Genomic DNA, 27,278 nt, shown 5'->3' on the forward strand with positions numbered 1-27,278 from the left:
TATATTTAATAAGTAGGAAAATAAGTAGGATAAATTGGGTTTGTTTGCTAAATTAACTGAAACCATTTTATTTTATTTATTTATTTGATTTTAGTCTTAGATATTTTTTACAAGTCTTTAATTTAGAGATAACAAATTCCTCGTTGACTGAAAATACTTGAATATGGTATTTATAATTTTATTTAACAATCGGAAGGTATGCATAGATTTTCTGTCTTTCCAAATTTCTCCATGTAATTAAGTATGTTATTTTTCATTACATTTGTACTCAAATAAATCTGTAATATAATATAATTTCATTTAATTTGATGTTGTTACGCATTATTATTATTCTTATGGTTATTATGATGATGTTGCTTTGCAGTACTAGCAGTAGTAGCAGTAGTAGCAGTAGTTGTACTATACTATTTAGGTAGGTTCATAGATTTTTATTTGTTTGTTTTTACTTACTTTTTAGATTTTTTTATTATCTCAATCAATATTTGGATGTAAATTTTTGAATGTAAACAACATGTCATGAGATGCTTTTGGTGGCACATCCCCTACTTATTTTTTTTTCTCAAATGTTGCTTGTTTTCATATCATCGCAAACCATCCACTATGTCACTGTCAAACGCTCTTGATATTCGTTTTCACAGGCATGAATGTTTGTGATCCATAGTGAAAACAAATTGTGTTCATAGTTTGCTTCATGAATTTCACTAGCGTTCTGCCTCCAGAACAACTGACAAGAAAAAAAAAAAAAAAAACAATAATTAATGTGTGATAGAAATTGTGCCTCTATGTGTGTGTGACTTGATCAAATAAAACAAAGCGAGGGAGATTAATTGATAGATTTTGTCTTATATCCCGCCAAATTAAAGGTGACACTTCACAAATATTAACACCCACACGACTGCTCCGGCCTCCGAGACAATTCTCTCTGTCAGTCATGGCAGGTAATTATATTGAGCTACTGTTTGTCAAATTCCCACGCTTTATCCCGAGTTAAACACTCATGTGAAGGCAATGAGATGACTGAACGGATTTTGGAGAACTTTGAAAGTTTCATTTGTTAGTAATTACGCTAAGATAGATGTTTTTCATGTTTCCAAAAACAGAGGTTACAGAAGAGTTACACTTCAAGTAGAACACACATTCAGTCGAGGGCTCACACAGGAATTGAAATTAATGCTCAACTTCAAAATGTTACCATATTTTCACAGAATATTTTTGAAGTATGCTCAGTAGTTTCTACCCCAAATATCTGCAGCTTTTGAGAGCATTGATGGTGTCGGAGTGCAGACATCCAGTGCACCTTTTGCAACCTTGGAGCCATAATAACAATAATAATTCAGTGTTCAAATCTTTTCAACTTTTCCATGACTGACGGCAAAAAAGTTTGTGGATAGCATCCAGAGACTTTTTGTGTTGAATGCCAGGCATAGACTTAAAAATATGATCTGGAAAGACAGTTTTGTAATCATCTAGCAAGCAGGCCAGCAAATGGATCGATCATAATCTGGTCCATCTGTTATGGCATGTTTCTGGCTGTTTCCCGTTGAATGACTTGAGTTACTGTGACTCACGTGTGAAGCCATGATGTTGACTTACTTTTTTTCTCTTATGTATATGCGAGCGGTAGCCCACGCCTGGAGTGTATGTGGCGACCACTAGGCCTCCGGGCTGAAATTGGGCAGCCACTCCATTTTATGTGGCTGAACAGACTAATTTCAAGAATATCATGGACAAAAACAAAATCACCCACCATACATGTGGAAGGATGGACAGTGAATATATTAATGTGGCCAAAATCTGAATCTAAATCAAAAGGTTATCACCTGGCTCATGTGTTTAGCTCCATATTAGTTTAATCAGAGCCTGTAAAAGCTCAGTGATTTTATGATCCTCACTTCCCATTAGAGCTTTTCTAGCAGAGTCAATATCAAGCATTTATTTTCTGATGGAACAAAAAGAGATTTGTCATCTTTCCAGACAATAAACTCCCTCCTCTGGGGATTGGCCTGAACGGAGGCGATTAGGAGCCGACATCTGCTGGGAAACAAACTCTGGCTCGAACAATGTAACAAAGTTTTCTTGAGCTTGCGCCAGTAGATTTAAAAGAAGGGAATGGCATACGCGGACACACATCAGAGAGACACATCGACAGATCATTCAGGGAGAGTAAACAGATCCACTGGACTGGACTTGACCCGCCTCCATCTCACAGATGTGACACATGGTTAAATAGCGGACTGAGATAAATGCTCCGTGGTGCACTTACAGTGGTGGCTTTGTGCTGTACTCACACCCGGCGCACATTCACACTTAATTTACTGGTTGCTCAAGTGAAGTTGTCAATGTGATGCTCCATTTATCCTTGTACAATCTTGAGAAATGACAAAACAAAATTCTTGCAGCTGTGATATAAAACAGTGAAGAAAAAATACAAATGAAATAAATAAATGAATGGAAATAAATGGAATTATGATTTTAGTATTTAATTAAATGGACTCTCACCTTCATTACAATGATGAAAATATTGAGGAAAATATTAACATTTATAGTTTTAGGTTATTGTTTTCTACATTTTTTCCCTGAAAGTGCAAAAGTGGAAGTGCTAACGAAGTAGTCAGTATTACAAGGTGTGAATAAGGATGAATAAGATGGCTGCAATGAATTTTTTCATACTAGTAAGTCCTTTCACTAGATTTATAAAACACAGTGGATCAGTATATTGAGTCTGATGTGGTGGTGTGAACTTTAATGTGTTGTCTTCAGCTTCTATTAACTCGGCCACGATGAACTCTATCTATCATAGCAGTGTGTGTTGCTGCCCGATCCATCATTCACAGACATGTGTATTAAAACTTTTGCTGCCCGGATATGTTGGGGTCTCCAGGCTGGGGATGAGGGATCCACATTTATTTAGCTCTCCGCTGCCTTGCTCAGGGACACGAAACCCAGTCTATCCTGGAGATAGTGGCGTTTCCAGATTGACATTGGTTACTATTGAGTATTATTTCTAGCAATGCCAGGATATAAGAGATACGTTGCTCTAGTTCACCACATATGCTCAACAGTGAGACTTTGTATTGGAGGTCTGGTCACGGAATATTTGCTTGTAATGTTAGATAATATTCATAAGGCATGGCACCAAGAAACGTGCCGGATCAGAATACTGTCTTGTCAAGTTACAGTGCTCAGTGTAATGTGAAGTCGCAGGGATGCTCAACAGTCCTCCTGTCCTCCATAGAGCCCGTCCTGTGAACATGTCTTTTTTATTTTGGGTTTCATGTGCAGCTGTCTGCTGCCACAGCGTTCCAGATCTCTTTGTGTCACTATCAGTCTTCCACTCTCTCACACACACACATTACAGTGCAGTACCTGGTAGTGTGTTTTTCTTACGCCATATTAATATTTATGAGCAGTTTTAATGGCTCTGGCTTTTACGGCCAAGCTCTTGGCACGCTGCACTTTATTCCTATCAGGAGGACGGCATCAGCAGAGCCTTTACAGACAGTTATGGCCGTGACCGAGTGTGTAGAAAGGCAGGAATTGGGAAACTACAGTGGCATATTGTGGGGTGTAAATTCTGCACGTGCAAGTGTATAGGTATATGTGCGTGCACTCGCATGTTCGTGTACCAGGTTTATCCTTATTTGACAAGACCAATTCTGTACACCTCCTTGTGTTGACCTTTTGTCTTTGTGGGGACCATTTGGATGGTTAGATTTGGAGGCTTGGGAAGGGTTGATGGCAATAAGACGTTCCCACACAGCTTGTCAACTAATGTTTGTGTGTGGGTCTTGACAGAGGCCGTTGTATAATTGAGCAATATAGTTTGAGGCATCTTTGTGTAAGCTTACACTATAAAATGGAAAAATAAATAATGGGAAGGAAAAAAACAACTTGCATCGTGTGGACACCATGTGTTCTAGTATACAGAAGCAATTTAGTGATGTCTTTCAGATGTGTGTCTGATGGATCTTGCGCAAATACATCTCTCAGTAGAATCTATTGAGACTTAAAATGATGAGGACAATTGAGTGTACAATCATAACATTGCTTTTATGCAGTGTATTATAGAAACCAATGTGTGTACTAAGACAATGGTATAATGCAGTGCTTCTCAATTATTTTCTGTTGCGCTCCCACCCAGGAAGAAGCAAACGTACCGCGCCCCCAACTCACCGCCGCCTCTGTAAATCATATCATTTGTCTATAAAATTATTATAAGTACACCTCTGCAAAACATTGTGTCCTTGTAACATTAAAGAAAAGAAATAAGAAAGTAACGTAGCTGAACTTACAATAAATAATAACATTGTTTTTTTCTCTATGAGAAAAGACTTGAAGTGCATCAATTTGCCTGAAATTTTGAAAATCATGAGTGGATGTGCAGTTACACTGTATTCGGCAAGAACGTATGTTCCCCGAGGTCACATGCGCATTGCTATTTCATAGTTTCATGGTTTCATGGTTCAGTTTATGAAAAAGAAGTCCAGTATGGTGTAGTATAGTATAGTATAGTATAGTATAGTATAGTATAGTATAGTATAGTATAGTATAGTATAGTACAGTATGGCATGGCATGGCATGACATGGGAAAATGTAGTGTCGGAATGCTCCGTATAGTGTGGGATATTGCACTGTAGTATAATATAGCATTGCGTAGGACAGTGTTGTACAGTATGGTGATGTGTGTACAGTAGTGTTGTGCCTACCCATTCTAACTACCAGCATTGCATGTTGAGGCGTATATTTTTCAATGGAGTAAAACAATCTCCCATGTTGCGCTCCAGGCGGGGGTGCAGAACGTAAGGAGGGCAAGCGCGATGTGGTGTTGTGTAGGATACCACTTACATATACATATAGCTCCTTATTGGGCTCTCCTTGCCAAAGTTGCCACCTGTGCTTTAAATAACAAACAATTAAATTACAATCTTTTACACCTTGCACTGCCCATGGCGCCAGGATATGCTGTGAATGGTGAATTGAAAATTGAAAAAAGAATGTGTCAACACTCAACACTACCTTTGACATCGGTATAGGACGCAAAGTCCAGTTCTCCAATCTCAAAATATTCCGCCATGAGAGTGAGGATGTGTTGATTGAGTAGCGTGATGGTATGGTATCCCATGTTATAGAGAAGAGCAGTACAGTGTAGTATAGTAGTTATGATACTGCACTATATAGTAGTAGTAAAAGTGAGTGTCTTAGTATGTCTTGTGTAGTATAGTATAGTACAGTCTATATTAATTTATGATTTATTATTTCTTTTAGTTTTAATTTCTTCTTGTAGGCTTTGATTTTATAATGATATATATATATATATATATATATATATATATATATATATATATATATATATATATATATATATATATATATATATATATATATATATATGAAGCATTACAACAACATTACATTACATAAAGTTAGGCATCTTGAGAGAAGCATCACATTGCCGCATGTAGTAAAACGGTGAAGTGGTATGCTCGACTATGGCCATATTAAAGAGTGCACTACCTCCACTGGGTATCAGTTGTGTAGAAGGTCCGTAGTGCAGTGTTGTCCGATACCAGAGCTGCAGATCTTTGGCCTCTCACCAGATGAAGGGAGAGAGAAGCTGCCAACAAGCCATCAGACAGATACCCACAGGGACACTGATGAGGGCACCCACACACGGTGGGCAGGATGAAGGAGATATCGCTCCAGTCTAGAACAGTCTTGCAAAAACAACAGATTTTAATAACACTGTGCTCACTTCAAAAAACTGGACCATCAGTCACTTCCATTTCTCCTCCTTTTTTTCTTCCTTTTATCTTCTCTTTTATTTTCTTTCTGTTGAACTGCAGTGGGTGATGGAGATAAGATTCGATCAGATTACATATTCTTTATTTGTCCAACACGTTAGCGCATATATTCCATCTTCTCCGAATAGAACACATTTCCTCCACATAATTATGAAGCTAACGGACTGGCCAACTCATTAGAGACAAAGACAAAAAGTCATTTCTTTGCCAGACTAAAGTGATCCCTTCATGAGCCACAGGGCGTCTTATTACCACAGATTTACTTAATTGGCTCCGGATCATTTCACTTTGGCATAAAAATCTAGATTTTCCACTAAATATTATTGCAGGAAGTACATCACTAGGAAGACCATCTCAGTGTTCTTGTAAGAATGGGTCTGAAACATGCTGACTACAAATATGAGAATAGCTTGATAATGGTGAGCAAAATCATAGACTGCATTTGAATAATCCAACTAATCCAATGTGTTTGTCTTCTTCTGGGTTTGTCATCTTCGGCCTCACCTCACCATGCTTCAGAAGACATGCTTATTCCTACTCTTATTACCTGTAAGTAGAGAGGACATCACGTCCCGCCTTGTCGACAGTATATCATGTTGAACTGACTTCATCTTTTGGGTTTTTTTTAATTTTTTTATGTTGTTTGATTTGTATTCAGCTAGAGAGGTGATAGTACAAATGCTTGATCTTGTCAGTTTGTTAGTAAGTGAAAGAACTGCAGCCATTAGCTCTGTCAGTTTCCCAAAGAGTTTGTCTCTTTCGGACCTGATAAAGTCTGACAGCTGTATGAGCATAACAATGATAGATGTCCGGGGGACTTATATTATAACCTATGTATCACTTTATATGATGAACAGGGACAGATATTTGATTATTAAACAGTTTAGTTCTAGTAACTGACTGATATATACTATACCAAGTTTGATGTGATATATAAGAAAGACAAATATCACACTATATCACACTATAAAAATACTATTGCTATCTTACACACGGGCCGAGACTCCCCCTAAAATCCCTGCAGACATGCTGCTACAGTGTCAAGTTCCTGAAGAATGTACCCCTGACCTGCTTGCTGTAATTTCCTCTAAGCCAGAGGAGTTTAGACGAGTGCAGGGATCCATTCCTCACACCCAGAAATAGTGTAATTGGAGTATAAAGTGACAGCCGTCACACCATGTCAGTGGGATTAACCACTGTGAATGTTTCCAAGTCATTGTGACATTAAACAAAGATTCTTCATTATTCTTATTCTTATTCTTATACAAGAGCAATACCCCTTCTAAATTCTTCACCTATATTGGTAATAACAGTATGGACAATTTTACTTGGCTCAATACTGGTGCAGGATTGACTCATGGGTGTCACGTTCCTGCACCAAAAATCAATACACATCAAAACAGTGCCCCTTCGTACACTTTCTTATATATGTATTTCTACAAACACATTTTATTACTGACCTGAGGATGTTTACTTACAGATGAAGGATGATGAAGGCTTCCTGCTGAGTCAGCAGCCCGACCATATCATTTCACTTCCAGACTTCACAGCGTTGAAATGCAGTGATGTGCAGATGAATGTTTTTTTGTAGCTTTGCCAGCAGCTACTGTAGCTTCCCAGGACGGCTGACCACATGCCTTATAGCAATTTTTACGCCCCCTCTGTAAAAGGTTGGGCCCATTTCTGTCCAAATCCCTGCTGCTAGGAGAATTCTTACTAACCCTGAGGTCAACAGCTTGCGACATTCCATGAATTATGTTGTAGCGATTCTTTCACCAGTCTTTTGTGGTCTATTTTGGTAGATAATCACATTTTTATTGTCAAACTCAAGGCCTGGGGCCTATATCCAAGCCATCATGTCATTTTTTTGTGGCCCATCAGAGCAATGGTTTGCCATAAATGTCACTGTCCCTCTTGAAGGTGACCGTGTACACACTTAATGTGAATCTTCTTGAAACTTCTAAAAACCTGTATCAAGCTGAAATAATTGTTACAAAGCACTGTCAATGCTGAACCAAATAAATTCTTAATATAATTAAAATAATTAAAAGGGAGACTGACAGTGCAGTCTCTTCAGCCTCTTAATATCTGTTGCAGACAGCTTGGACAAAAACATTAGGCTCTAGAAATCATCTGCAGCTGCTAATAATAAATAATAGAATGGAGTTTATAAATACTGTTTATGAAGATATTATTATGAAGAGAATTATTAATAACCCCCCCCCAAAAAAAACAAAATTATCTGCCTTAAGGTACCATACTGTAAGAATGTCACTGAGCTGTATGTGAGTGAAAATTATTCCGTGAGTTGAAAAAAAAAAAATCTAAGACTTCCCTTTTCAATGTGTGTACACTTGTCACTACACATGGAATTTTTGGTTCACATAGACAGCATACAGTTGTAAACTTGAAAAAAAATACTTAAAGTATAACGTAAAATGCAATATGAAACAGTATTTAGCACACTTTGAAGTTCTGCATCAAGGGTGAAGGGCGCAAGAGAGAGCACAAAGCGAATACAATTTACTCTATACTCTATACTTGAGCAAGTGTTCTGCATCGATGTCATTTCCTCTACGATGATGTCACTTCCTTGTCCTCACCAAGGTGGTGCCTATTGAAACTCTCAGGCCTGGTCCAAGTGCATTCGAGCGACACAACATAAAACCCACATTGTAGCTTTCTTTACTTCAACAGTTGTATATAGTGTATACATTGAATAACGTCATATAAAATGATAAAACACTGCATTGTGACCAGCAGATGACTAGTGCTGTCAGTAGCAGTGCTTGTAGTCAAAAACCTGAATGAGACACTTTCCAACCAAATCGAAACCAAAACCATGGAAAGGAGTAAGTTAATAATTCCATTTTGAGAAGAGTCGATCATGAAAGGTAACATTTGCAAATGCGTCCCTCTTCTATGCTGACCTGTCCATAGATTTATGATAATTCAAGCTGGCCAATCTACAAGAATTACTTAATTCCTGAGTGCAAACATCCTCAGTAAACAGCTTGTCTAATGATAGAATTCTTCATTTTTTCTTCTTCATTTTTAAAGCCTTGTGTCATCTCAAACTAGCGCTCTCGCTTTTGAATTTCTCTCAAGTGTGGCTTCTGAGAAGATAAACCTTCAGAGTGAACAGAAAGTAACTAGATTCAAACCATTTTAATGCTTATGACTCTTAAATGATTATTATTTATTAAGCACAAACCACTTTGTCTGTGTTCTTCTCATTCAGTTTCTACTCTCAAAGCCACCAAGGTCAGCGCTCGATTCACCCATTGCTTTAAAAGCATCACGGTTTCCTTATTATCAACACTTCAAAACGTCTATTAACATTGCAGGGGGATAAGCGAGTCCATGAATCGTTGCCGGTGCTGCAACCTTCATGGTTATTGAACTGTTGCCACGACATTCATTATTGATATTATGTCGCACTCATCACCACTTACAATCTGCCAGGAATTTGTCTTCTAAATGTCCCATTTATGGGACAAATGTGACATTGAGTGAGAGATCAATGGAAGCTTTCCACCAGAATACATCAACCCTTTTTATATGCAGTGGTACCTCGGTTTTCGAACGTCCCGGACTTCAAACAAATTGGACTTCGAACAAAATTTGAGATTTTTTTGCTTCTGATTTCGAATGAAAATCCAGAACTCGAATGCCCCCGAAAAAAGCCGGAAAAAACACAACGTGCGCGGACCGATCAGCTGACCGACGACGCACTTTGTTAGTGTATAACGCAGCCTCTGCATGCAGACGTGTCCCGTTAGCTACATTTACTGACTGTTTTTTTCTTCATATTGAGGTGTAAAACCTTTCCTGTCTCCGCACTGGACCGTGGTAGAGTGTCACAGGGGAGGTGCTCGCTCTTGACACCTCCGAGGCTGGACCGCCTACTCCAGGGTTTTATGTCCTGTTGTGGGCTGGAGCTGGGACAGGGATGAGATGAGTCTCGGACAGAGCGTTACTTGGTTTATGACTTAGTCACAGCCAAACTGCACAGAAGTGCACATTCAGAGCAGGACACGCACCGGGCACCTCTTCACTTCTGGAGAGACGTCACTCACTCGGCAACCCCTCCCACATGCAGTGGCCACACACTTTCACAAACAGTGCACCTACATCAGACACTCTACATTCACTCCTACAAAAGACTATTTTAAGGCTTGGAACGCATTCTTTCTTTTTCCATTAATTGTAATGGAAAAATCTATTCAGATTTTGAACAAATTGCTTCTCGAACGGCCGTGTGGAAGGGATTGTGGTCGAGAACCGAGGTACCACTGTATATGCATAGACTTTTTTTTTGTTTACTTTGTTGGTTTTTGTTATTATTTTTATCAAATAACATATCACTATGATTTTGGATATTTGTCTGCAATATTGTTATTAGGGCAATAATAATAATATATAAAAAGAACAAACATGTTAAAAAATAATTCTTTTTTTTTCTCCAAGTGTTTTGTTCCTTTATCACTGTTTCATAGAGCATTGCACATTAGCTAGGATCCAAACAAGTTGACAGTAAGTTATTTTTCTTCTCACTAATCTTCCTAAATTCAGTCCATGTTTTGGGTTCTCTCTCACACACCAGTAGTTTGCTGAAGCCTGATGAGTCACTGCAGGGAAGAGAATATTAAAAGGAAAAGACAATATTTACTCAGTTTGTGGTGGAAGGCTTGTTTTTCTTTTTGGAGCCAGAAGCTGAAGTGTTGGGCAGCATCGTCATAGGTCAGCATGAAAACAATACTCCCACTGGTCAAGAGTGCAAAAGCAGGAAAATACTTCAAGGGTTTAATTACACAAAGATATGTCACGTCAATGTCACATGTCAGTTCTCCCTCAGAAAGCCCAGTCGGGATTCTCGCAGCTAAGTCAACAGAGCATGGGTTTGGATGTCTGGTTTTTCTGGAGTGTGACAGTCTACAATTTTGTTATTCACCTCGTCACCAAACAACATGAGGAATTCAAACTATCAATTTGCTGTTAGATCTAGCACTAGCCTACTGATGACTGACATCAAATCATAGCGGTCAGCTGTTGTCTTTGCCAACTGCTTTCTCACCAGGCTGAAATCTTCAACTAGACCTCAGAATGTTTGATGCAAGTTGACGAACAGATGTTAGCTGGGACATGCTAGAGATGAGAGTGGGATATAAGGGAAATAAATTCCGAAACAAGCTCAAGGGGGAACTCTCATCAACTCCCGTTTATTATTGGCGCTCAATCAGGAATCTTTTGATCAACCTTATTTCAGTTTTGGTTAATAACTTTTCTGTGAGTTTAGTTACGTGACAAGGAAAGCAAGAAACACAAACAGCAATAAATTAACAGCACTCTGTCAAAGACGTTATGCTATAGACAGCATTTGTTTGTCAGTCTGTGTTCAAATTAACAAGAAAAGTTATTCACCAATTTGGATGAAATGTTCTGGCAAATGGGACCAGGAACAAATGGTTCAATAATGGGAGTGATCCGGATCATTTTTCAGCCATTAATTCAGAGTTTCAGTTTCCTGGTCTTAGGGTTGGGATTCTGCACTTCCACCACTGTGCACCGAATTTCATTCTCGTTTCATTTCTTTAGAAAGATTTTTTTTTATTGGCAGAGGCTTGCGCTCTGTGTACATTTCTACGATTAAAATATTTATTAAAAGAAACCGCACAAGAATATTGTGTCGCTTGGTTCCAGGTGAAATAACGCACTTCCAGAAAATGAACCGATCGGGAACACTTTTTTTTTTTTTTGAGTTCACCGCATCAATTGCTATTACTGAATAGCAATGGAGACAGCCCCTATGTCGAGTCTAATGGCACTTGTAACTTCCCATTCTCCATCCTGCACCTCATATCCCCCTCAATGTTTTTACGACTCATCTTTTCACTCACTGCTGTCCCACCACTGTAGGAAGCTGGCAAAGAAGCAGAAGGAGACAGCCAGCAGCTCCACCCAGCAGAGGGAAATGGGTCCTGTGACGACAGCCAACAAGAGTACTACTAATGTCAGCACCCTACACAAGGACGACCCATTTTCAACCTCCAACCAGGACCTCAATGGCTTTGGTGAGTCAGGATAAAGAATACCACATGTAAAGAACTTAAACGGGAGACCCACATGCAGCAGACAGAGTTTAAAGAGCCAGAAAATTAGTGAGCGTCCATGAGCGCGTATTCAGTCCAGAGAAAGTGAGTCCACAGGATTGGGGGAAGAGGAACGAGGTAGTCAGGCACAGACACACTGGAGAGAACAAAAGAAATCAATCAGAAAAACTCACTAACAGAAAGCGCATGGCAGAAGTGTCCATGGAAGAATCTTTCAGATGTCCAGACAAATCACGGCGGCTCATACCAAGGTAGAATATGTGACGAACTGACGCCAACTGTCTCCTGAACGGCGTTTAAATGTCATGCAGGAAGATTGTAGGATTGGGTTCAGGTGTGTGTCTGTGGCAGGAAGATGCAACCCCCAATCCTGGAAGAGAAAGAATGCAAGGCGGGAGAAGACCAAACTATTCTGAACAGACGGCGGGGGGTCTGTGACACCACAGTTCTATTTAGAATTCAAATAGTACAAATTGATGAAATCTGATGAAATCTGCGACCTCATGACGGTTGCTTAAGTTCAGGATTGTAAAGGGGCCACTTGTGGCCCCGAGGCTGGTGTTTGCCAAGGGCTGATGTACATGCAGTGTGGAATCACCCTTGGATACAAGGGTCTACTTGACTATCGTCTCTTCAGTATATGGCGCTTCTGTACTGAGAATTTGTTGCTCTTGTGGCTCTTACTGAGCCAACCCAACTACCCACCTACAACTCCAATGACTCACCAAACCAACCACCTACCAACTAAGCTATCATCAAACCATCGTCTTTACCTACCTCAGACACAGACCTACCACATCCTAAATCTCTTACTTATTCATCCAAAATTCACCCTGAAACAGTTCAGTGACTAAGCCACAGCACCAGTCTTGCTTGTTAAATCAAATGACCATTACAATTAAGGCAGTTATCCGACCATAAAATGTGTGCAACTATATATTATTTGTTGTTGCCTACATTTTTCTTAAAACAAGATGCCGTCACATGGTGGGGCAATGCGCCAATAACATTCTTCATCAAGTTTTCTTTGCCCTTATCTTAGGAAATATTCCATCTAGCTGTGTGTTCCTTTCTCATTAATCATTTTGTCACATCCATGTATTTAAATCGTAGATTCCGAGCCCCCATATGTTCATTTCCTACCAATATCAGCAGAGTGCAGTGATGCTTCAGTGGCTTCCATCAAAGTTAGAGCTTTCATACTCACTTTCAAACTTTCCTCTTTGTAATGGGAAAAAAATAACAATCAGGCATTTTCTTTCTCCTCACATGGACTTTTTTGCCACAATCTCGGGAAGGTCAAAGCGGTTGAATGCAGTTACTGTGTCTTACTGTGAATATTTACGTGTGTGTGTGTGTGCTGTAATTATAGAGAGAACCTTATGGAAGGGGCTTTTTCCCTTGAAAATGTCAGCCTGGCCTTTTGGGAGCGCTTGACCATTGAAAGTCTAGGTTCCTCAAGAGGTTCTAAGTACAGGCTAAAGGTCTCGTAACTGCCTGCACTCTTCCTCCAACGGTCTTCTTTTTTCCATTCTAAACAACTGTCGATGATTGTTTTGTTCAGAATGTATTTGCTTCATATGAAGGAAGAGCAAGTTCCTGGGAGTGAGTGAACTAATTTAGTGACTCACATTTTTTTATATCATTGGTTATGAAATGTTTTCCATTCATGAACATCTAAGAGCTTGCGATTGCCTATTTTCAGATAAATGACCTCTTTGTAGCAATTCAACAACACAACAATCAAGCCAAATATTTGCAACAAAATGTGGCAGTTTCATCAGGGATCCGCAAACTTTCCTCCCATCGGCCATGGCAGTTAGAACGAGTGTGGAGTCAAGACTACTTAGGTTGTGCTTGCATTGCTTTTGCCACCTGAAATAGTGCGTTTTTATGATAATTGCATGATAAATGCCCCTATCAGTGTTGAACATGTTGGGAAGCACGGTTTACGAAAAATACGATGGTGTGGTGTACAAGAGATACACCACACCATTGTGGTTCAACCTTGGTTTAAGTTAATGCATTAATGGTTTATTAATAAATTGGTAAATCAAACTGTGTAATATTTCCTAAGAGATTTATTTACTATTTATACATACACAAAGATTCCTTTGTGCCATAACAAGGTGCAGGAACCCCTGACAGTAAACTTGTGGAGTTACATTGCGAAGCGCAGGAAGAACTTTTTTTTTTCACATCGCCTGCCAGCACAGAACAGATGAAACCTGCTTTTATTTTTGTTTTTATTGTCATACTGAATTTACCATCATTTGAAAATTTATGTCTAGGTTATCTTCGTAAATTTCAGCAACAGTAAAATTTCGGTATGTCACCAGTATATGTTCCTCTTTTTTCTTTTTCTTTTTTCTTCCTTTTTACATTTTGAAGGGAATATAATGTTGCCATCTGTAAGCAAAAAAATCAGACCAGTTTCCAAGCATAAAGTAAGTACACACACCCAGAGACAGTTGTGCATCCAGGCTCACTCCCTAATAAGACAGCGGAAAACCGCTGACACAAAGTTTGCAAGCTCAATAATATTCCTCCAGATGGACCCTTGCAGGGCAAATAACCTTTTTGTATTCTTCCTTCCTCACCCAGTCAGATTTTCTTCGCAACTCTGCTGTCAAAGCACATTTCGGTGTCTATTCACCTAGGTGTATGAAAATTGAGCTTTATTTTGTTGTACGTTTGCATGCGGTGTGGGGGCCGGGTGATTTGTTTAGATTGACCTCACATAGATGAGATGACCAGCGGACTGAAGACAACAGGGCTGCAAAGATGCTGTCATTGTGAAATACCGCTTTCATACAATAAAAGTGAGGAGCTATTGGAATATATATGAGGATGTAATGGATTATAATTTGTGATGACATTAGTGGAATAAGAAAGTACCAACCTAACATACTGTTACTCTCTCAAAGCCTGTGTAAACTTTTCTTAAAGGGGTCCAATACTACTGTTTTCAGGAGCTTCTTAAACAGAGGAGCACTGTATTGAGTTTCTTTTCATAAATGACTCTGAGGTGGCACCAAGGAATGGCTGCCGTCGTACCTGCTCCCGATCTACTTTGTAGGCGGATTGTGTCTCCTTGTTAACAACTGGTGCAACAAAAGCAGCGTGGTGACACTCAAACGCTCCTGTTCGCCCAACCTTGTCTATCCAGTGCCGCCCTTTCCATCTCCCCCGCGAGTTCACCTCCATCATCATCAGCGCTGTTTACATCCCAAACACGGACACTGCTTTCAGCGAGCTACATGAGGCTATCTCCAACTCTCAGGCCAACCAGCCTGACGCAGCCCTCATCGTGGCCGGGGACTTTAACCATGCAAACCTGACGATGGTGATGCTGGAGTTAAAACAGCACGTCGACTGCCCCACCAGAGGAGAGAGGATGCTGTTACTCTCCTATTAAAGACGGTTACAAAGCCAAATATCTCCCTCTGTTTGGACTTTCGGACCACAACGCCATCTTTCTCATGCCCAAATACAAACAGCTCCTGGAACGTGAGCTTCCGGCATCAAGACAGGTAACAAGGTGGGCTGATGACAGATGACACATGACCCGGATGCAGTTTCGCCTCCTGCTCATTTTGATGAGGGGGTGGATGGAACAATCACAAGATGATCACCTGTGAGCGGTACACTGAGGTGATCACCTTCAGTCTGACAGCGGGGTTAGGATGAGGAGTTACTGAATCACCGAATGACATACAGTTAGGGTTGACTGATAATGCTGTCAAATCACTCACCCATTTAGCTTTAGCCAAAGCTAAGAGCAGTACTGTCTTCAGGGTCAGGGTCTACCGGGGCTCGAACGGAGGTTTACACAAGCCTTCGAGGACCACCTGCAGACTCCATCTTGGAGTAACGCTCTTTATAGGAGGCCTGATCCGTCTGGCACCAAGCAGAAATGATGATCGGGTGACTTCTCACAGAGAAACGACCCAGGTCCTGGTGTCCCATAGAGATGGCTGCTGCGAACATGTTCACCGTGGAGGTCGCCCGTTCTCTATCCATCAACTCCTGGAGAAAGTAAAGCACACCACAGGCAGGACAACTGGATCGAGACCTTTGGATCCATACCAATCTGTGAAGAAGCGCCACCTGGTGACATAGGCACTTGTTGCACGGATGCTCTGCATTGTTGAAACAACTGCATCCGACAGTCCCATGTTAATCAATTTCAATCTTTCAACATCCAAACCTTGAGAGTGCGTCCTATCACCGGGCGAGCTCAACACAGTCCTCAGGCCTGGGTTAGCGCTCCAGGAACAGTTGCTCCACTGGGAGCATCTGGCGCGGGCAGGGACACGTGACTAAGTGATAGCCTAGCACAATTGAATTATTAAAACTTAATTAGCAGCACTGTGTATGTATTAAAATTTGGGACCTGTTGTGAACTCAAAACTTTTCATAGAACTGTGTTTATGATGAGTTGAAGAGTTTAACCCACATGTCAAGTTAAATTTACTTCAAAACCCTTGCAGCTGTCTTGTGGATTACTGACATCCTGAGCTGTGGATTATTGTCAGGATACTTTTTAAATCTCACCAAGAAACTGCACACAAAACAAAAGCTATTATGATCGTAATGTAAGTGCTCGCTCAACGTAATATCCACTTTTATACTAAAAAGAATCAATACACGAAGCATTGATGGACCTGTCCCATGTTCAGTGCAGCGTTGGAATGTACTATTGATGGTTTTGTGAATGATGTAAATTTTGTTTGTCGATTAGTGAGAAGTTCACTGACTTGTCCATGTTCTCTCTCCCTCTTTGATCTTTTCACTCCACATCTTGTCCCTCCCGTCTCTCCACCAGCCTCCCCATCCTCCTGCTCTTTTTCTGTGCAGGGAAGCAAGACGCTGCAGAGCAAATCCCTGCTGAATTCCTACTACTCAGGTAAATACAGACAGAAAAAACTTCAAAATGATCCTGCAGCAATATGGCTGCAGATGAGTTACCTGCAGCTTTAATTAAGAAAGACAAGAGTTTTTATTATTATTATTATTATTATTATTATTATTTCTTTTTTAATAAGCAGAAAAAGACAAAGTAAGGGAGGGTAGGGGGTTGAACACCTGAAGAGGAGAGGCAGTAATGGACTAAGAATATTGGAAATGAAACAGGAAACAGGATGGAAGACAACCAAAGAATTGCATGAATGTTGGCCATTGTATACATTTGATTATTGGAACAAAGGAACCAAAACCTTCATGAAGGACTCGTCCACAACATGAAGCTAAATCTCATCTGTTCTCTGTGTTTAGTCCTGTACTGTACAGTACTGCCATGTAAGGGACCAGCTTTAAAGTCACTATGTGTCACAGTTATTCTGTGGACCATAACATAAATAATAATAAAAAATAAACACACAATTAATGCATTCATTCTACAAGAGTTCTTGCTCATACAGCCAACATTCAATTATTTGTTCCACTCATTTATCTATGCTAGTAATCAACTATTAAGTGAATAAGATGAGGAAGATTTTGTTTACTTACTAGTGTGATAATTTTACATTTTCTGATGTCTCTTCCAACTTTCTGTATTTGCAGTGTCAAAAGAGCCTGTTCCTGCGACCACATCGATAGGTAAGACACATTTTATTCCTACATATGATGCTGCCCTAAAGAGATGTGCCATCACATTCATGACATTAGCATTTTCGTTGACACGTCATTGACATTGAAAATGAAGTGTCAGTAATAGCACTTCCAAGATGTGACATCTGTTGCTAAATGATATCTCATGAATAGGTTAAAAATCAGGGCGGCTCGGTACCTTTGTTGTCAGCTAATGGTCCCAGCACGATAGGTGTGGTCACACCACCAATGATCTATGCAATGTCAATGTAGAGTTGTGGTTATATGCGGTAATATGGAATTGGGTGGGGAAGTTTTGGCCACGTTTCTCATGACATGTTTCTGGCGACATTTGACACATTAAACGCTGAAGTTGAAATATCTGCTCTCGATAAGTCTTGGGGAAATTTTATGGTGAGGTATGCAGAGAGGGAAAATTTGCCAACAAGACGAAGAAGTGAAATGGAAGACAAGCGGTCGTAGCGGTTGCCATTCAATGACTCACCAACCTGAGCGTGCCTCTCAAGGATCTAATGGACCCCGAGATTACAGTGTGTTAGTCTTTAAAATACTTTGTATTACGTCTGTCTCTCTGATCCCATATGTTGACTCTCCACTAACTAGACCTGGCCCCCTCCTGAGCAGATTGACCCACTTTATTAGCGCTACTTGTGAGGGATGGGAAGTCACTGCCACTTCAGAGTTAGTAATGCGACATGTCGCCGTGTCGCGTTTGGTGTGAATGCACCTTTAGGTGCTACTAGATTAGCATCTTCGTAGACTCATTCCATTCATCAGCAGGAACCTGGCACAGTACCAATGTTCAGCTACACAAGTATTGTAAAATAAATAAACAAAATTAATGATTGATTTTGAGTTAATAATTTAGTTGCTGTTCACTTTCCGAAAGTTGAGGTATCCTATTTCGGATGTCAACATTGTTTATGTATCACCTGCTCAAATGGTTCAACAGCTTCAAATCGATGGAAATAATTGTCACGACACCTGCTTCCTGACTCCTCTGCATCTTAAAAATAAACTGACCAAAGCATTTCTCCACCTCATAGATTTCATGTTCATGAGCCTTAAGTTCCTCCGAGGTGGAAGTGAAAAGAAGTGCCTAAGTGATTTTGAGTGCAATTCTGCAAACGATCTGTCACATATCTCGGCGAAAATGTTTTTTGTCAAACCATCTGCTCTCTATGCAATTATAGAGGCAAAAGGCAAACTTTAATAATCATGTTGTTGGGAAAGATGGCATTTATGAAAAGCATAAGAAGCAGTTGCTGAATATTTTCCCTCCATTATTCTCTGCTTCTCCACCTATCTGTCATCTATGCTAATATCCCCCTTGACCTCTGCTCTATCTGTCAATTTACTCTTTCACCCATTCTATCATCCCTCTCTGCTTCCTTTCCCATCACCCCTTGCACACATTATCCCTCCCTGCCACCATCAGCTTAGTCATCTCCTCATGGATTCACATTTATGGAATGAACCCATCATTGGAATATATTCTCCTTTCGCTGGTGTAACAGTGACATTTATTCCAGTCCTGACCAAAGCAACCCCACACCACAGTAGACAAACAATCTCTCCTTGTGTTTCCACACCTATGCGATGTGACTGAAGTAAAAGCAGGAAATGGGCTGGTGACACCCTTGAACGATGCGTGAAATGCTCAACCATCTTCTTCCTAAACAAATATTGTCTACACTCACTTCTTCCACTGAAATAGATTTGCTTTTCCACTGACTTCATGACTCATTGTTTGAATTTGTCTTTCATCATTTCACATCAGCGGTTTTCTCACAGGTCACTTTATCTGAACCAGTCAAGTGCATGCTGCTGACTCTCTGGTGAATCATCAACTTCCTTAGAAGGGTTTTTCAATAAATTCTTAAATGTATCAAGCATATATTGCCCCCATTTTCACTCCTCCATGAACTGCTCTCCAACAGCTAGAGCAATAAATGTCCATATTGTCTGTTAATATTCAGAAGTCAGCGATTACAAGGTGACTTTTCTGAATAGCAAAACTTTATCCTGGACTCCGACAACTTAAGCTTGTTTTGCCAGTGCCTGTACTGTAGGTTGAGAAATTCCATCATCTCCTTATATTATTAATTAATTTGAATTAGCACCTTTTTGTGTATTTTATATCTAATATGTAATTAAACTAACCGTCTAGATCACTTTCCTCATTGCCAGTGCTGTAAAGCAGCAAATGAGATTGTCTGATGGTTTGGTGCCAGAGCCGACAGCTCATGTTGACCCTTCGAGAATAGAACGTGATTTCAAGTCGATAAGTACTGCATTTTTGAAGGTCCATTGGATGGATTTTTTTGGGAACGGCACTGCAGGGGTGAACTAGAAAAAACAAAACATCCTCAGTCCCATGGGGTAATGCTTCATACTGACCTTGTGAAACTGGAGTTTTGCGTTGTATGCTGACACTATAGGCGGCATTCCACCTTTCGTATTTGGTTGTCAATTAATGCACATGTGCCACCTTCTGCAGAATTTCCTGACACCGTGGGCAGCGTGTCACATAAAAAACATGGAGGTTGGCGTGAGGTGTGCCATAGGTGGCCCTTTTGTCCTCCATGTAACAATGTGTCAATTGTTAAACAAAGGCCCGACAATGGCTGTATATTTCAGTCATGGTCGATCAGTAAGGGAGAAAAATAGCAACTGTGCGCGATGCTCCTCGCATATCACACCCCTCGCCTAGAACGTAGAAGTCCACTTTCCCAATGTAGAGTGTAGTAGATTATGCTATGGAAGAATGAGAAAAAAAATGTATTTTAGAGGCACAGCAAGGCAAAAGCAAGGCAGAAGCATGATTTCTATTTATCCTGTTTTCCAAGGTGCAAAGAAAACGTCATTGCAGCTTTGTTTGGTGAGAGTGTGGGGTTGACCTTAGCCCATTCTTATTGTCCCATTATGATTCGATTAGCATTAGCCACTGTGACACTCCAGCAAGGTCACTTTACAGACCACGTCAAACAGAATGGCACTCAACATGCTATATCACAAACACTTGCAACTACTCCGTCTTTAGCTTCACTTTTACCTTTAAATTAAACTGATCACATTCCCATCTGTTACTGAAGTCTATTTTAACCCTGTGAACCCTTGGTTAATTTCAATATATCCTTTAATCCACCAGTTTATCCTCGAATTCTGAGATAAACCTTAATAAACATGTATCCCCTGTTTTAATTGATTGAGTCACCCTTCCTCTGTTCACCTTGCCCTCCATTCATCCATGGAGGCCGCGAACGATCACGTGACACTGCATTTAGTGATTGCAATGGCAAGATGCTAGATGAAGTCATTAAGACCAATATTTGTTTAACAGAAGAAAAAACGAGGTGACACTTCCAGCTGTGGGTATTGATAAATAACAACATCTCCTTCATAATAACTTCCCTTTCATTTTCAAAGACAACTTGATCCCTCTAGTAACTGTTAGTGTCTGTTTATCTTCATCTTGTTCTCTGATGAGAAAAATGTGGAAAAATCAAATTATTGTTTTTTTATGATAAGTACAACTGTGCCTAACAGTGCATCCTCGTTAACATTAAAGAAAATAATTTAAACTTGAAGTGCATCAATTTGCTCCCCAGGGTCACATGTGCCCCCCTGGCCCCAGGGGGGCCACCCCACTATTTGAGGACTGCCATAACATAAAACAAACATGCATTGTCATCCTTGGTTCATGGACTGTGTTTCGATTCTATCAATTATACACTTACTGGTATTTTAATTTTGTGCTCCTTGAGATCGTTTGTGCTGATGATGATGGTACTGGGACTGAGCCCAAGCTAAGGAAGATGCTAACTATCGTGGAGATGGGGAATCTACGCAACGTGATGTAGGAATGGGATAGGTTTGTTAGACTGATGAAAGGGTTCCCAAATGCTTTAACAATTTAAAAGTAGTTAAATCAGTATAGCTTGAATTTCCCTTTGTTTTGTACGAAAAACTTCTGGCTTTTGTGCAATGACATGTTGACCCTGGTTCAGAAGGGTCAGAAGTCTGCTGCAACAAGGGGAGGCTAGAGGTTTCAACGGAGTCATGAGGATGCACCTCACAAAATGCATTTCCCAATCCATTTTGATGGCATAAACTCAGAATAACATTCTTCATAAATGAGTCTGAATTAATTACAGTTACAATTAATTACAGAAATATAATCAAAATGAATGACTCATCAATTGTGTACTTTCTGACACGGGACATTTTTCAATGTGCGGATTCCAGAATGTCATAACCAATACATCCATGATGAAGGAGACAAGATGAAATTACACTGATGGATGGAAAATTTAAGTTAGGAGCGAATAGAAATGCTTTCAAAAAGATTACAGTCATCACTGCACTACCACCATGATGCTGATGCTCATGTGTACATTTTCAACTCAAATTTGATCATGCTTGCATTTAATACTACAATGTAATAATCATGATGAATGAATGAATGTATAAAACACCCCTGGAAAAAAACACATTGCTCTTGTGAGGTTTTGTGAGAAGAGGTTTTTTGTACATCCAAAGGTGATGAAAGCCCAGTTAGGAAGCAAACATGTCCTTAAATGTTTTGGCCTTGTATGCTTGTATAGTATACGAGGATTACTTCCTTGCTTTGACCTAGATTTTTACCGGACAGATATGAGCACCTCATGCACTGTCAAATAAGTAACCGAGAGGGACACAACTCATGGAACCTCCTGTCCATTACCAGATAACTTTCTTGAGCCTGATCATCTGGAGACATCTGATTTGTGAATGAGTCCATAAACTGGGTCAATTTTAATACACTGCCTAATTCATACGTTGAATTTTAAAAGCTTTAAGTAACCAACACTGGCAACACCGAACTGGATGCTGTTGGTGAGCTTGACAGTGAGAGAGATAGAGAGAGAGAGAGAGAGAGACAGAGGGAGAGAGAGAGAGAGAGCGAGAGAGAGAGAATAAGCTGTAAAGAGAGAGAGCCAAGAAAGTTATTAGGAAAATGAGACATGCAGATTGAAGGATCAAAGACAGCGAGAAGAAGCTTGGATAAATCCTGTACGCCATGCAGAGTGGGATTTATCTAGCTGTGTGTGTGACTGCATGTGTGTGTTTCCCTTCTGAACCTGTCATATAGCTTTCTTCCACTCCCTCTGCTACTCAGGTGTTGTTTAAGTTATGGTAATGGGATTTCACGCAACCACAACCACATTTCCCAAATCTTCATTTCAGCAGTGATGCTAAAGATTTCCTGCATCGCTAGCAAGTTAATGAACACAAAACAATACATGAAAACATTAAGTTTTGCACAATTGAACGCGGTATTACCGGTGAAGTCGATGAAAAGTAAGTCCACCGGATCAGGTGGAAGGAAAGCAGCAAACAGCCTTGTCTGCATTTTTATGTCCCAACACGTTTTCCGTTAAAAATCAATTTTCTGGACGTTGACGTATGGCGAAAGGCTACACAGCGCTGCTCTGTGCTGCGGCAGATATTCAGCATCAGCCATTTCTGAACGCGACAAGGACGTCCTAATCTCCCATGCATGAATGAGGAGCTATAAAGTTCAGTAGCCAGTTATGGAGACACCTATCGAAACCCTTCTATAGTGGTTGTGTTGTAATCTTAGCTGCGCACGAAAATTTAAATTCATTTGATTGAACACATTTTTACTAGCAATTTACATTATTAGTAGATGAAGTCGCTCCTCTCATCTCCACCCAACTTCTGTGATGCAAACCAAAGGTACTCCATAGTGGTCTTTTTATAAGACTGTTTCTAAATGTGTCGCCTAAAAACACATTGCGGGCCGCATTACAGCCCCACAAAATGACTGCCATTAGCAGTAATCACCTTACACGCTGAGTAATGCCGAAGAAGACCAGGAAGAATAATTGAAAGAGCGACGGCTGTGAGTTGGAATTATGGGCTTTCTGCTTTTGGGAAAAGACAGCGTGTTTCAAGAGAAGTGAAGGAGAAATGCAAAGCCTGATGCTAAATGAAGCTATTGAACTTCATTTGATTTCATTTCGCCTACTGAACTTCCTTTTATAAGCAAGTAGTATTTGTTTATTTAAGTTGTTCTGGATTTGACTAAAAACTTTAACGAGGACAATGCAGTCTTAATTCATGCACACAGTCTGGGAATGTGGCCCTGACTACACATCAGTACTCATCAGTATTTAGTACTAGAAGTGTTCAGTCAACTCTCCTTTGTGAAGATAAAATCATTGTACTACCTCTCACAGTCAACTGCTGCTATTAAGAACAGACAAAGGCGTTTCACGCCAGCACAACTCATGCTTATTCTGGTCCCAGTACATTGTTTTGAACTGGCTGGTATGTTCAGATGATGGGAGTGTCATATTCTGTGTTTACAAAATGAGCAGGAAGTCAAGAAAGTATTGGGAATTAAATTAGAGTTTACTGTGCAAAATAAATTAGCTTATATACAGCAGAATACCAGAAGTCTCAGACATAATCCTCTTCTAGGTCTATGTGAGTAACACGTTTCAGTGCTCTCCTGCTTCATTTCTGCTTAAACTTTCGGGTTACTGTGAAAGAAACCACTAAGGTTCTGAGAATCCTGAACGAGGCCGGTTCCAGAACCATTGCTGTCTTTTCAAAGGCTTCACAGAGATGGTTAATCTCTCTTGAGCGGCATCATGTGACCAATACATTTCTGACAGCACCTATGCGTATGTTGAATAAAGAGACTACAATTGTCATCACAATTAGAGACTTTTTCCAATCACTAATTGATTTATCATATTAAAACTCTTTCATACATTCATAAGAATGAGCTGTGACATAGTTAATCTTTTCTGCCGCACAATTTGCATTAAATAGATGCCGAATTTAACATTGGGTAACCCTGCAGCTGCCCAAGAAAATTTTACAGGATGATTAATGCCTCTAGAAAATACATTTACCATCGCTGTGTTTCTTCCACCAAGTGATGCCGCCGATAAATGAAGGAAAAAGCAAAAAAAAAATTATATATATAGGGGTTGGACATAATAATGTTAACACCTTAAAGCTAAAAAAGCTTTAAGGTGTTTCCTGGAATGCGCCATTAGTAGTACGTGACAAGAAGGTGGTTATCAAACAGAAAAAAAGTAATTAGCTTGTATCGACACTAGCAACACGAGCAAGTCCATTAAATAAATCATCACGAGTGTAAATCAATGTAGCTGAAGCAACGATCATGGTGAAATGGTTCCAGGAAGTGATGAAGCAGACTCGATGTCAAACTTGCCTTTAAAACGGGGCTTTGTTTTTAGCATAGCATGTTTTTAACCTTGTTTTAGATCACCATGTAGTTTTAATAATGTTTGCAAAGGTGGGAGGCAGAGTGGCTTGATTTTTTATGCTATTGTAGAGTCGAGGGACATGCCTATCGCTAGGAGCATCATTTTTAGCTGGAAATGTGGTTTAAAAAAAGTATTTAATCTCTCTGTGTGCATCAAAGTTGGGTAGAGCCAGCACTGACACCACTGCATCAGAAAAATATGTTATCAAGTCATTTAAACTCCTGGTCTCTCCTCTCAACTCAAAGACCCGTTATACAGAAGCCTTCTTTCAGCTGTTTGGCTTCTCAGCATTTTCACGCTGAAGAAACCTCCCACATACCATTGTCGGTGAAGTTTCTAAAGACTCCATCAAAAGAAACTTCTTTAAACATCCTTGCAACAGAAGGACTTGACGTCGAGCCTGACTCTGAGCATTTTCTTTTGTGTATCAGCAGAAGGGAGGTCAGATGACGCAAACCACTCAAATACTGTCTAGACTCGCTGATCTTTGTGACCTGCGAACCAGCTAGTTATACTGCTTTTTGCTCTTTTGTGTCTTTCAAATTTAAATGCATCTATCTTGATTATGTTTTCTAAAGAGCTTCATTCAAATAAATGTTCAATCAATGTCTGTATTTATAAAACTACAGTTTCTTCTCAGTGTAGGATTATTTTTCTAATGGTTAGTAAACCATAGGATGAATATTCATCATTGGCTTTTGACATAATGTTATGATGTCTGCCATTAATAATGTTTCACATTAGCAAACAATGCTAACGTTGTTGGTACTACAAACATTTGTGGCCAGAGTTAAGGACATTGCTGGTCTCTCTATTGCAATCAGTGCACTCCATTCCATTCCACGCAAAGTGGAACATTTGAAAAACTTTTTTCTCGTGTTGTTGTTGAGACCACCAAACTCAAAGCGGCGTTGAGGCCCTTTGAGGACCGGTTTGGTCTATGTATTGTTTGCTTGAGTCAGACTGAATGGCAAAATGTAAAAGACATTTTCAGAAAAAGTGACGATTTTCACTTCTTTCCTACCCCATTTCTGTTGGTGTAGGCCAATCCTTCTTAAGGTCTTGCACTTCACACACCTTCCATTGTATAGAGGTTCATTAACCTATGCAATTTGGGGTCTTTTTTGATCAATTATTCTGACTTATTTTGCTAGTCGTCTTGAGCGTACAGTATATATGAAACCAAATTTTCTTTCACTGTTTTTCTGTAAAGTCCCAAGGTGGGTGGGGAAGGGTGGGGTGCTCATCTAGCATATATCCAAGCACGAAGGACGGCACTGACACACACACACACACTCACACAGACAGAGTTAGTGGCCTTCACACTCCTCCAGCAACGCCTTCATTAAAATACACTAGCTGCACACCATTTTCCTCCTCTCATTGTTTGGCTCAAAGATGCCTTGACGTGTGAACGAATGAATACAGGGTTAGTTAATTCCATTTAGGCTGAGATGTCTCCATCATCAGCCGCATAGCGTTCCCACCGCAGTGGCTCTATTTCATGCAATGTAAACCTGACCTTGGCCTACCACACGCAGCTCTATAGGTAGACAGCTTCACATTTGCATTTCGCACTCACATCATTGCGGGGAACTTTCTTCTTAGTGACTCTGTGGCGACATGACGTGTTTAATGGAACTATGTAGCTGCCAAACATCACCCACAAGGAAACAGTGCCTCACATTTTTAACAGTTTTTGGCCTGCCATCTTTTTGTTTTCATCCTGCAGTTCAGTCACGCAGGTCACCTCGGAATGCTGGTTGACTTGAATCCAAGAATCCCAAAATACAGAGGTGTAAACAACATTAATCCTGAATGTGTTGTTGGCACTTCAACGAGGAGAAGTTGGGTGGTCACTCTCCCACGGCTCACAGAACCTAACAAAATGAGATGCTCAATTGATGTAGGGTACAAACTCAGTGAAAAGAAGTCACCAGCAAAGTGATTTGATTCCTTTTCAGTTGCCCTCCTGCAGATATGGCTGTTGACTTTAACCTCCCGAGCATATAGTTGCCTGTTCGGCACAGGTTTATCCGAGCACATGGGGAACTATAGTGCTTTAATATGTATTCCCATATGGTCCACAAAGTGGAAGCACATCACAGACCGTAAACAGCACGGCAGACAAAACAAATCAACAACTGAAAGGTTGTGTTCGGAGTGTCAAGATTCCGATGCATGCAGCAAGTAATTCTGCTGTTAAAACTTGTACTGAGGATTGAGTATGTTCTTTGTATACCTACAATTTGTCCAAAATCAATGAAAAATCATTTTGTGTTCAATATTTCTTTCTTTATTTATTTTTAGTTTTGAGCATTATTTTAAAAGAAATACATTGATGTTATGTTTTTTAGGAAAATACAAAACAATATGTCCCTTGTTGTGTCAAAAATGCACCGAACTGAAACTAAAACATACTGAAAACCATCCTGAACCAA

General features: G+C 40.0%; 1 protein-coding gene across 16 annotated transcripts in view; it reads left to right on the forward strand.

Moving 5' to 3' along the window:
- LOC128760232 (receptor-type tyrosine-protein phosphatase T-like) overlaps positions 1 to 27,278 on the forward strand; it is a 203,969-nt gene that overhangs the window by 142,879 nt on the left and 33,812 nt on the right. For 9 of the 16 annotated variants that reach the window (XM_053867406.1, XM_053867409.1, XM_053867407.1 and 6 more), the window contains 4 exons: positions 6,321 to 6,350; positions 11,721 to 11,875; positions 16,743 to 16,823; positions 17,480 to 17,515. In XM_053867406.1, coding sequence (XP_053723381.1) covers positions 6,321 to 6,350; positions 11,721 to 11,875; positions 16,743 to 16,823; positions 17,480 to 17,515 — 302 coding nt within the window. The remainder of the gene's footprint in view (positions 1 to 6,320; positions 6,351 to 11,720; positions 11,876 to 16,742; positions 16,824 to 17,479; positions 17,516 to 27,278) is intronic. The other 7 variants (XM_053867411.1, XM_053867415.1, XM_053867418.1 and 4 more) reach the window with 2 other exon arrangements.

Source organism: Synchiropus splendidus, chromosome 6 (genome assembly GCF_027744825.2).
Source record: "Synchiropus splendidus isolate RoL2022-P1 chromosome 6, RoL_Sspl_1.0, whole genome shotgun sequence".
NCBI classification, from domain to species: domain Eukaryota; kingdom Metazoa; phylum Chordata; class Actinopteri; order Syngnathiformes; family Callionymidae; genus Synchiropus; species Synchiropus splendidus.